Source organism: Bos javanicus, chromosome 1, assembly GCF_032452875.1.
Source record: "Bos javanicus breed banteng chromosome 1, ARS-OSU_banteng_1.0, whole genome shotgun sequence".
NCBI classification, from domain to species: domain Eukaryota; kingdom Metazoa; phylum Chordata; class Mammalia; order Artiodactyla; family Bovidae; genus Bos; species Bos javanicus.
This window is the reverse complement of record NC_083868.1, coordinates 156,206,033-156,218,488: the sequence shown is the minus strand read 5'-3', so window position 1 is coordinate 156,218,488 and position 12,456 is coordinate 156,206,033. Positions and strand designations below refer to the sequence as shown.

The window sequence follows — 12,456 nt, the reverse complement described above, 5'->3', positions numbered from 1 at the left end:
ACTGGAGGAAACATACACAATTCACATCACTAATAAAGTGCTCCATGTGTTACTATGTAAAGAGCTCACAAATGTCAAAAAGGGAATGAAACAATTTAATTAAAAAAGGGTAATGAATATGAATAAACAAATATGCTCAGGAAAGGAAATTTAAATAGAACTTAAATATATTAAATAATGCTCAGCTTCCCTTACAATAAATACATGTACTTAAAAATGACAATAGGAAGCCACTTTTTATCGATCAGTTCAAAAGTAATTCAAGCGATGGAATGAAAGAACGGATATACTGAAATGCTAGGCAAATAGCTATTATCATTATCTTTTACTTAACCATATTACTTTTATTCAAACCAAAAGTTACAGCGCAATACGAAAGCTGCAGCCCCAAGACACTCACTCTCCTCCACCGCTCGTGGAGTCACAGTAGAAACAGCTTTCTGGGTTGAGGTTAAAATAGGCTCAGGAAGCAAGTTAGAACTGAACATGGAACAACAGACTGGTTCCAAATAGGAAAAAGAGTACGTCAAGGCTGTGTATTGTCACCCTGCTTACTTAACTTATATGCAGAGTACATCATGAGAAACGCTGGGCTGGAAGAAGCACAAGCTGGAATCAAGATTGCTGGGAGAAATATCAATAACCTCAGATATGCAGATGACACCACCCTTATGGCAGAAAGTAAAGAGGAACTAAAAAGCCTCTTGATGAAAGTGAAAGAGGAGAGTGAAAAAGTTGGCTTCAAGCTCAACATTCAGAAAATGAAGATCATAGCATCTGGTCCCATTACTTCATGGCAAATAAATGGGGAAACAGTGGAAACAGTGTCAGACTTTATTTTTGGGGGCTCCAAAATCACTGCAAATGGTGACTGCAGCCATGAAACTAAAAGACGCTTACTCCTTGGAAGGAAAGTTATGACCAACCTAGACAGCATATTGGAAAGCAGAGACATTACTTTGCCAACAAAGGTTCATCTAGTCAAGGCTATGGTTTTTCCTGTGGTTATGTATGGATGTGAGAGTTGGACTGTGAAGAAGGCTGAGTTCTGAAGAATTGATGCTTTTCAACTGTGGTGTTGGAGAAGACTCTTGAGAGTCCTTTGGACTGCAAGGAGATCCAACCAGTCCATCCTAAAGGAGTCAGCCCTGGGTGTTCATTGGAAAGACTGATGCTGAAGCTGAAACTCCAATACTTTGGCCACCTCATGCGAAGTGTTGACTCACTGGAAAAGACCCTGATGCTGGGAAAGACTGAAGGTGGGAGGAGAAGGGGACGACAGAGGATGAGATGGTTGGATGGCATCACCGACTCAACAGACATGAGTTTGGGTGAACTGGGAGTTGGTGATGGACAGGGAGGCCTGGTGTGCTGAGGTTCACGGTGTCATAGATTCGGACACGACTGAGCGACTGAACTGAACTGAAAAGTGCGTAACACTGGAGAATATATTCCTCCCATAAAAGTTGACTCAAAATAAGTAGAAGAATTTCCTGTGTAAGACATGAGTAGTGTAAAAATACAAAAAGATGTCACTATAACAGCAATAAGAATTAGAATATCTTCTATAGAAAGCTTAGCCTGACAACAAAAACACCACAGAAAGTTCTAAAGTCAGCAAATGCTAAGGACCAAAATCTCAAAGAAGATGGGTTTACTTTTTTCTTTTAAAAAAATGGACAGTAGATATTCTTTGATGAGCAAAACTGCTTTGCAAGTGAGTGCACTTAGTAGTTCCAGATACAAGTCTTAAGTGCCAATCGAAAAACATTCCTTAAATGACAAGTATCAAAAGGGAAAACAGTATATGAACCAGAAAAGGCTAAACTCTTTAAAGCAGAAATCCCTTTTTGCGAGAGTCAGAAACTAGAAATGCCATCACACATTGCCCCAGCCTGTTTATACTTACTATTAAAAAAACCACATTTTAGAGGCAGTGTGATATAGTAGAAAAATCACAAGCTGCTGTGATAACGCTGGGAAAATTCGGAGCTTGAGTCCTGTCATCTGGTACAGAAAGGGCGCTGACGTGCCTGCCTCCTTGCTGAGCCGGGCTGTGTAGGAACAGATAAAGCAGCAGCCAGCCACACAGCCAGCCACACAGCAGGAACGCAGACAGGCCCCAAGTGGGAGTCACTGTTACCATTAGAGTTCCGTAAAAGAAATTAGCACTTCACCCATGTGGAAATGAAGGGCTAGAAGCCAGTCTAGAATTATGTTTCAAAACTACATTTAAGCACATTGTTCTGTATAAATAGGGCAGCAGTTATCACTGAAAGGCAATAAAGGCAGTCAATATACAAACCTGGTCTTCAAGAAATGTGAATTCTTTTACCCAAAGAAACATTTATTGAGCACAGACTTTCTTCCCAGCATAAGCCCAAGAGAGGAAGCTGGGAGAAGCTGATGGCTGAGTGCTGAAAGCAGGTCGTCAGCACACACAGAAGAGCTGACTAAGGCACGGCCTGAGCAAGGCACTGTGGCAGCTAGGGAAAAGGTCGCCTGACTCTCTGCAGCCTCAGGGCAGGTGCCAGACAGAGACCCGGAAGGTTCCGGGTGACGGTGTCTGCAGCCTTAGGAGGCAGCGGCTGGACAGGATTCTGAGAGTGGCCTTGGGGTCAGATGACACTGAGGGCTTTGGAGCCCCTCTAAGAGGTGGCAGGGAACCGTCTGTTACAGGGTTAAATGATGACACTGCTTTTACAGAAAATTACTCTCGGGACAATGCAGACTGAAAGGGGCCACAAGTGGGTCAGACAGAGGCTTATGCCCGCAAGAGTCTAGAAGAGTAAAGCTGCCATCATGCCCAGGAGAAACAGGATCCAAACTAAAGCAGAAGCAGCAAGAGAGAAGCAAGGCACCAAATCAGGGCATTTCCACGTGAAACCTCAAGCCTGATGACCCATGAGATGGACGGGCCGCTCGGGCTAGCTCAGAGCTCCAGCCTGAAGAGATGGGTGGGTGGGATGCCAATTACGGTGCCAGAGAACAAATAGGTTTCCTGGGCTAGAAAAGATTATTTGTTCACTTGGGGTCATGTGAATTTTGAAGGGCTTAAGGGAGATAGTTAGTTGTATTAACAGCTAAAAAGGAAAGCAAAATTAATTTTCCAGGGAATTTGTAAGCCAAGAACCACATTTGACTGTTTAAATTACTGAGAAAACTCTTCAGTTGCTGCAGTTGTTAAGTACGAACTATGCCACAGATGAAGTTGAAACCTCATCGTTTTTGTTTGCAGGCGCTGCTAAACCAAAATGGGTTTAAAAACAGTGTTTAGACAGGATCAGCAAATAGGCCTATTCCTACTGTCTCTGAAGAAGTGGCAGTTCTGTCCCTTTGAGGGTTGGCGTTTCTCCAGTCGCTTCACGGGGGCTAGCACACCCTCAATTACTTTTCCTCTTCACAGGCGTAGTCCTACAGAACAACACAGGGGTGAGCAGCCCTGGGGGAGAAAGGCACTCAGCCACGCAGTCAGAAATCAATCTTCCCCTTTCCTAAGGAAAGCTGGCTTTGTGGGCAAAGCAGATATCCATAAACAAATGAATACCACACAATTTCACTGCGTAATAGGGGACCCTTGCTCAAGTGTGAAGGCTTTATTAAGACACAGTAAGAAAAAGGATCTTAGGGATTTGGTTTACACACTTGGACAGCCTATAAGAATTAATTCAAAGCATCTAGACATAAGAGCCAGATAAACACACACACACAATAAAATAATATCTTGCTTTTTCAAAGGCAAGACCAAGCCAATGTAGCTCTTTCCCACTGAAGCCCATGAGCTTGAGACTCTCAGCTTCGTTCAGAGAGCCCAGGTTAAAATTCAGACACCAAGTATTGTAACCCTTAATGGGTAGAAGCTGAAAAATATTGCAAACTCTCATGGAAGCTGCGAGTAATCTCTAGCTGGAAAGAATGAACACTTTCAGAGGGAGGGAGGGAGGGCAGTATAGGCGAGGGGATTAAGACGGTACAAATCTTCAGGTAGAAAATAACCTACAAGGATATGCTGTACAACATGGAAAATACAGCCAATGTTTTATAATCACCATAAGTGGAATATGACCTTTGCAATTTTTGCGAATCACTATATTGTACACCTGTAACATATAATATTGTATATCACCTACACTTGAGTTTAAAAAAGAAAAAAAAGGAGTGTCTTCAGTTTCCTAGGCTCAGTGACAAGTGCTACACAAGTCGGCAAAGTAAATGGAAAATTATTTTTTGCCCTTATCTTATACGAGCCAAGCATGCCCACCCGGAAGTCATTTACTGTGTGATGCCCCCTGGAGAAGCTATTCCTCCCTCAGCCAAACGCGCACAGCCCTTTCCTTCACTTGCTGAACACTCGCATCCGACCCGACAATGGGATCTGTGCATACATTTCCTGTCCTCTTTTAGAGAAGGACAAGCCTGATTTACCCCGAGGATCCTAGCATAATGGCTTTGTATAGAGTCAGCATGGATTAAATGTCCTCGAGGAAATGTTGGACTCACTGAATAAAGTAAAGACGTCCTAAGAGAGAACGCGCCTTCCCAGAAGAGCATCGTGTCTGGTCTACAGGCAACACCAAATGCCAGAGCCTAGGAAAAATACACTGGGGTATAGCTCCCATCCTTAACATGTTTACCTCTCCATGCTCTTCATCATGTATGATGATGTCAAAACAAAATTATCTGGTACTTTTAAAGGTCATGTAGCAAAATTTTTCTTTCATTAGTATATCTCACTCATTCAAAGAAACGCATTTCTTGTTAGCCAAGTCATGTCTGACTCATTTGCAACCCTATGGATGTAGCTCACCAGGCTTCCCTGTCCATGGGATTTCCCAAGCAAGAACACTAGAGTGGGTTGCCATGCCCTCTTCCAGGGGATCTTGCTAAGCCAGGGATCGAACCTACATCTCCTGTATTTACAGGCTGATTCTTTACCACTGAGCCACCAGGGAAGTCGGTTTCTGGTAAATACCTAAATCCAAATTCTTATAAATCAAACACTTTGTTCATTGCAGGAAAAATTTGAGAACCTACATGATAAGTCTTTTGCAGGATAAAGAATTCATCTCTCAAGTCAAAAGAGTGAAAATAAATAATTCCCTCCTTCCTCATCCCTCTTCTCAATTTGTTCTTCCCTCTCCCTCTTTTTTTCTTCTTTTCTATGTTTTCGTAAACTTGGGATAAAGCTTATGCAAAGAAAATTATTTAATTTAACATAGTCAACTTCAACACACAGTGCATAATGTGGAGTTTCTTAAAATCTGAAACATGGTTAGAGGCATAAAAAAGAGATGGAAAACATACTGCTTCAAAACAGTCCACATACTGGCCCAGTTACGCAAGTGGTTCTGAAGGTAAATAAAGTGGAAACAGCTTGGTCAGCTCAGGGCGCAAGGACTCGTCTCGGATCCTAGACGGATGCCACAGCTGCGGACTTGCTCACCCTCCAGTACGCAGACCAACAGACCCCCAGGAATCCTCCTTATCTGGAAAGAGTGCGCACACTGTCAAAAGACTGGGATTAATATTCTGAAAATATCCTTATGTCTCCCACATTTTTCCTAGATCAGAGAATGAAGAATCTGATAACACAGCTGACAAAACACGTCCTAGGCTGCGCTGACTCACACATCTTCACCAAATATAAAGAAACACCCTCAGCCCCGTGAGTTGGGCCATATATTCACCAGGATTCAGATGCGAGTTTATGTGCGTACAGAATTACAGAGACCGTGCTCACGTGCATACAGAATTACAGAGACTGTGCTCAGTAAACCTGCTTCACAGGAAGACGGATGTGAAAATGTTAGGCTTTGTGTGATGGGACAGCAGTGAGACAGCACTGTTAGTAGACTGAATTCTAAGCCAGCTCACAAGATTTCCAACCCCTCGTGTGACACCTCATCTAATCCCTTTCTCTTGCATATGGACAGGTCATGTGATTTTAGAAGGGATTTTACAGATGATTGAGATCCCTCATCAGTTGACTTTGAGTACATCAAAAGGGAGATTATTCTGGGTGGATCTGATGGAGGTGAGCTCCTAACAGAAAGGCATCCTTGCTTTTTTTTGTTTTGTTTTGTTTTAGTATAGTTGATTTACAATGTGTTAGCTTCTGCAGCAAAGTGACTCAGTTATACAGATACATATATCCACTCTTTTTTAGATTCTTTTCCCGTCTTGGCCATTGCAGAGTATCGAGTAGAGTTTCCTGTGCTGTACAGTGAATCCTCATTCCTTATCTATGTTTTATATAGTAGTGTGTATATGTCAGTCCCAATCTCCAATTTATCCCTCTCCCTGTTTCCCGCTGGGCTTCCCTGGTAGCTCAGCTGGTAAAGAATCCACCTGCAATGCAGGAGACCCTGGTTCGATTCCTGGGTCAGGAAGATCTCCGGGAGAAGGGATAGGCTACCTACTCCAGTATTCTTGGGAATATTCCTTGGTGGATCAGACTGTCAAGAATCTGTCTGCAATGTGGGAGACCTGGGTTCAGTCCCTGGGCTGGGAAGATGCCCCTGGAGAAGAGAATGGCAACCCACTCCAGTATTCTGCCTGGAGAATTCCATGGACAGAGGAGCCTGGCAGGCTAGAGTCCACAGGGTCACAAAGAGTCAGACATGACTGAGTGACCTCCACTTTCATCTTTCACCCTTGCCCCTTGGTAATCATAATTTTATTTTCTAATCAGTGAGTCTATTTCTGTTTTGTAAATACGTTTATTTATCTTCTTTTGTAGATCCCGCATTCTAGACAAACACGACAGTCGTCCTTTTCTGACTTACTTCACTCAGTATGACAGTCTCTAGATCCTCCCATGCTGCTGCTAATGGCATTATTTAGTGTTTTTTTATGGCTGACTTACATTCCATCGTGAAGAAGTAAGCCGCTCTGCTGTGAGAGCGCCTGGGGAGGGATTTTGTACCAGGAGCCCAAAGGAAACCAGCTGCTGAAAAAAGTCCCCAGCTGAAGACAGGCACGAAAGCAGAGGCCTTAGTCCTAAAACCCCAAGGAACTAAATTCCTCCAACAACCACGTGAGCTTGAAGGAGGGCCTCGAGCCTCAGCTGATGACTTGGTTGCCACCTTGTGGCCTATGAAGCCCTGGGCACAGGGCCCAGCTGGTCCCTGCCTGATGTCTGACCTAAAGGACGCGTGAGAAGGCAAGTCACCGAGGGCGCGGCAGTTCCCTGCCCAGAAGCAGAAACCCAGCTCGGGAACCATCCCTCCGAACATAAAGAACGGGAGTAACAGCGACTTCCCATGGCGTGTGAAACACAAACGAGCCTCTGCAAACCGCCGCTTGTGGGGAGACATCTATGCAGCGCTAGGTGATTCTGCCAGTGTTTCCCTGGGACAGCCCGTTACAGACAGACCCACACACGGCGGAGCTCACTCTTTCCATCGGCTACATGCCTTTGATGATATTTTCCACACTATAGCCCAGAAAAGACTCAGGAAGTCCCCAGCGCCCCCTTTTTCACTGTGCTCCCTTCCTGCAGCACTGGGTACCTTACCTCCTCTTTGTGCTTCCAATGTTATGAGATCTACATACTTTGAAGAAACTATAAAGACGAAAAGCCATTAAGAACTGCCTTTGTACAGGAAGCATTCCAGTTTAACAAATGTCCTTGGACCACTTTGCGCAGGAATACATAAAACATATGCAAATACGAGTGAGTGTCTAAGCCTCCATTATTTCTGAGTACTTGGACTGGAAGCTCCTTGACAGAGTCCAGTGGGTTACAGACTTCCTTTAGAGCTTCGACCTTGTTTCACTAACCCCAAAGGGAAAAAAGTTTTCCGGCCAAATTTTGATGTGACTGGAAAATGTAGGCTAATGCACCACTTTGTTTGGAAATGGACACTTTTCTTTGAAAGTTTTATACACTCAAAAAAAACCACGAAAGTGTTTTTCTCAAATGGTACCCTGTGGCAAATATTTGTCACACTGAAAAACTGTTTTTTAAAATATGCACTTATGTGTGCTGTTATTATACCTTCCCTTTGTCCAGATTAATATTCATGTACTTAAAGCAATTGTCGACTCCGAAAATAATTTTTTAAGTACATTAAAAGTGTAAAAATAAAACATTATGCAGTCATAATGTTAAGATTGTGTGTGTGTATGTTTAACTGTTTCAAGTGAGAAGTACGGCTATATGCTGAGTCAAAGAAATTCATTGGAATTACTTTTTCCCCCTAAATGGGGTACACATATTCAATACTTGCAAAGTTCTTAGTTTTTCTAAGTCTCATTTACATTCAGTTTACCAGGAGAACATACTTCAAGAGTAAATATATGCTAGGGTAGTTTTATGTGAAAAGATTTGTATTTTCCAGTAGTTGTTAAAATTATGCTGCATACGAGGAAAAACTTTCAGTTAACTGTCCACTACTGTCTTTCAATCCTGACAAAGAGGTCACCTCTTAAATATGAAAAAGAAAAAATATCCTATTATGCCAAATAATAAAGTGTCTCTGGTAGTGCTTTAGTCGCTCAGTGTTGCCTGACTCTTTGTGACCCCATGGAGTGTAGCCCACCAGGCTCCTCTGTCCATGAAATTTTCCAGGCAAGAATACTGGAGTGGGTTGCCATTTCTATCTCCAGGGGATCTTCCGGATCCAGGGATCAAACTCAGGTCTCCTGCATTGAAGTTGGTCTCTTGCATTGCAGGTGGATTCTTTATTGACTGAGCCACCAGGGAAACCCAGGGAAAGCATCAGTAGGTGATAAAAAGCATTATTAACTTCTTTGATGTTGTTCTGTGATAATACAGCAACTGATAAATTATAGGTTATGTTATAGGCTTTTACTGTCATATATTTAATTTTTCCTGGGAGAAATTTTTAGATGATGTTTCAAGATTTATTATTTTCCACTACAGTATTAAGTCAATAAGGATAATAATAATACCGCATGGTGGTTAACTAAGGGGGCTTGCTAGGGTTATTGTTTGGTCCCTTATTTTTTCAATGATATTGCCCAAAATAAAACAGAGTAAGAAGTTAACATGACTATAAAATATACCTAACAAATAAGGCAGAAAATGTACCAAATAAACACACTATGTTTTGAGTGCAGTAGCATTATTCTTTCTCCAGTATAATTTTTATTTGGGCAAGTGGTAATTTTGCAAATTTAAAACTTGCAAGTAGTTTTATCTTTCCCAAGGAAATAAATGACTGTTCTAAAAAAATCAAGAGAGAGGATGATCATAGGAAAAGAGTTTCAGGGACAGTAATTATACTTAATAAAATTGTGTCAATACATAAAAATAGAAAAAGATAAACTAAATATTTAGCTGAAATGGTTTGCCATGATGCTAGATACAGCAAAATGTGTGGCTAACTTTTGCTTAAAGTATTTTTTTAAGTTTCAGATTATTCAGGTCTTCTTGCAATTCTAAGGAAGTGCAAATGAGAAGACAGATTCCTCATTCCTCGAATGGGGTTTGTTGGGATGAGGGGTATCATTATATGCTGTGCTCCACTGATTTTCAGATTGATTTCATACACAGTGGTCCCCTCCAGGAATTCCACAGACCCTTGCAGCACAGACCAAGCATGCTCTCCCTCTCCAGTTTCAGTTCTGCTATTATACTAAATGCTGGTTATGTGATGATGATCTTCCCAAACAAGGCGTTAAAACCTCTAACCTTCTATTTTATTCACATGAATGTGTAGTCAAAATAGAAAAAGAGCTATTCAGTAGCACACCATTCCTTCTCTTACATGTCCGCTGTTTATCAAATGTTATAGTGAAAGAGGCAGAGGTGTTCTTACAGATGATCCAAAGCCTCCTCTCATTAGCAACTGATACCTAAAAATAGCCCTGCTGACATTCCCAGGGCTATGCTGGGAACACACCGAATTCCATTCAACTTTAAATGACAATGAAATAAGCAACCACCGTTTACCAATTAGTTCATTTTCAATAGATGTATTTGTAATCAATATCAAAAGTCTTTGGGGTTTAAATTTTCAACTTCAAGAATAACATCCACTAGAAACTAATCAGTTCCTAATGTAATAAATAGTAGTAACCACAATCATGCATGAAGACAGCAGTGGTGATGTAGTGTAGAGGTTGGGTGGTGGGTATGATGATGGCATTGGCAAGGGTTTGAAAGCCTAATAATGATATTTTCTCTTCTTATCATCTGACTAAGACCATAGCATTGCTCTTCACTCATACCGTCTGACACATCTAGAACATAACAGGGGAGGGAAAGGCTAAAGATAAAGATAAAACCACCGGAAAGAATGTTCACAACAACCACCCCGAGTAGGCTGGATGTCAAAAATAAAAACGGAACAAAATCCAGTAAATATTTCATTTCTTCCTCACATAAACTTTCCTAACTACTCCTGAAGCGCATAAGTCCAGGATTTACTTCCCACCGGTAGTAAGACCGTGTATCCAGACTCCTGGAGTGAAAATTGTTACATGTGTGCTCCCCCATCAACTCCGAGAAATATGCCATCATCCTAAAAAGTGATATCGGAAACACTACAAGCCTTTGGAACAAATGAGTTTCTACACAGTTTTGTGTATAGGCAGAAAAGGAAAGACAACACGCAGAAGCAACGCAAGCTAGGAGGCCGGTGTGGGCATTCATAGAGAAACCAAGCGATAGCTTTTGCTGCGGGCGAAGCACAGACTGCTCGCTGCAAGGAAAACCAACCGCCCCTGTTGAAGGAGGGCTTGAGAAGCCCGGAAGTAACGGGGACCTGACCGTGGTCCTGAAAGAGAACCATTCGCAGATGTGATCACGTCTCCAAGAATCCACAGGGCATATCTTTGCTTTTAAACTGAAGCTTAAACAAGCTAAACGTCCAGTGATTTTCGCCCTCAAAATACATATGTGTATGTTGAAAGTTTCTCTTATGATAGATCAGCCTTTAGCATGCCCCGCATCTCTTTCCACAATAGTCTCTTCTGGAGTGCTAGGGTAATTCCAGATCGAAAGGTATTTTATTCTACCTGAGAAGTAGGAATCGATATTCTGATCAACTCACAACGCTTAGAATTCTACAGGAAGCTTACACTTGGTGATCTTGATTCTAGTTGCATTTCTTAAACTCAGATGGGATCATGCCTATTCAAAAGACTTTTCGGAATGAAGCTCCACCGAAAAAGAACACTCCAAACTCTCTCTATAATTTGTTGTTGTGTTAGTCGCGCTCAGTCTATCCAACTCTTTGCGACCCCATGGGCTGTAGCCCGCCAGGCTCCTCTGTCCACGGAGCCTTGAAACTCTAGATAGATTGGCAATTCACCAATATGGACAATTTTCATCTTCACCTTATAAAATTAATAAAAACCGATTTTTTAAAGAGACATTACGGGTCCCACAGTGGACACAGATGTAGGTCTTTCTTCAGATTCTTCTCCAGCCTTGACAAACCCAAGAATCAAGGGGGCCAAATACACCGAAGTGTTAACACTACACTGAAAAAAAAAAAAAAAATTCTCCCCACAAAAGACACCTCGGCAGGAAGCGAAGGTAACACACTCCCCTGGTGCAAAATGGACAGTGGGAACGAAAGTCATTTATATGAGAAAAGATCGTTTAAAAAAAAAAAAAAAATATATATATATATATATATATACATATATGCAACTCATCCAAGTGCAAGACTTACGTGTTCCGTCAAAGCGGGTGGCGATGGTGTCCAGGAAGGTGTTCTGGGGCGCCAGCAATCCTTTCATAACCGGCATCTTTCCAGCGCGGTGTGAAATTCTCCATCAAAGTTTGTGCCGGAGGATGGCTCGGGAGGAAAGTGCCAAGAAGCGAGTGGGGAGCGCAGGGCCGGCCGGGAGGGGGCCGGCGCCGGCGAGGGGCCGCTGCGAGCGGCGGGAGCACGCGAGGGCGGGGGCGCGGCTCCGGCGGGGGCAGCCCCGGGGCGCCCGCCCGGCCCGGCCCGCAGCGCCCGGCCCGCCTGGCGAGGCCGCCTGGCCCGCCCTCCACCCCCGCGGCCGCGGGAGCCCCGTCCCCCCGCCGGGCGCCGCGCCCTGACCGCCGGCGCGGGGGTCGCGAGGGCGGCGCTCGGGGCTGCGTGAGGCTCGGGGCGCGGGGAGACGCGAGCGAGCGCCGCTCCCGGCCCCGGGAGCCGGGGAACAAAGACCCCTTTGTTCCGCGCCGGCCCTCTCCCGGGGAGCCCGGAGTCCCGTGGGTGTGGTGTCGGCGAAGGGGAGGAGACAGGTCGGGCAGGTACCCGGCCGCCCGCGCCCCGGGGCCGGCCCCTCCCGGCGCCCCCGCCGAGCCCCGCGCCCGCGCCCCCGGGGGCGGCCCCCTCCCCAGGTCCGCGGGTGTCTCAACCGGGACACCGGCGCCGCCGGGGTCTCCGCACCTTCCCATCCCCGGCCCCGAGACGGAGCCTTCAGCCCCTCGCCCGCGGATGACCACTGGTCCCCGCAGGCCACGCTAAGCGAGGAGAACGAAGTGATATA

General features: G+C 44.2%; 1 protein-coding gene across 1 annotated transcript in view; it reads right to left on the bottom strand.

The window, feature by feature from the left end:
- The window catches only part of KCNH8 (potassium voltage-gated channel subfamily H member 8), a 492,242-nt gene extending 480,313 nt beyond the window's left edge, over positions 1-11,929 (bottom strand). Inside the window, exon 1 of the mRNA XM_061425381.1 lies at positions 11,649-11,929. Coding sequence (XP_061281365.1) covers positions 11,649-11,724 — 76 coding nt within the window. The 5' untranslated portion in view covers positions 11,725-11,929. The remainder of the gene's footprint in view (positions 1-11,648) is intronic.
- Positions 11,930-12,456: the final 527 nt, after the last annotated feature.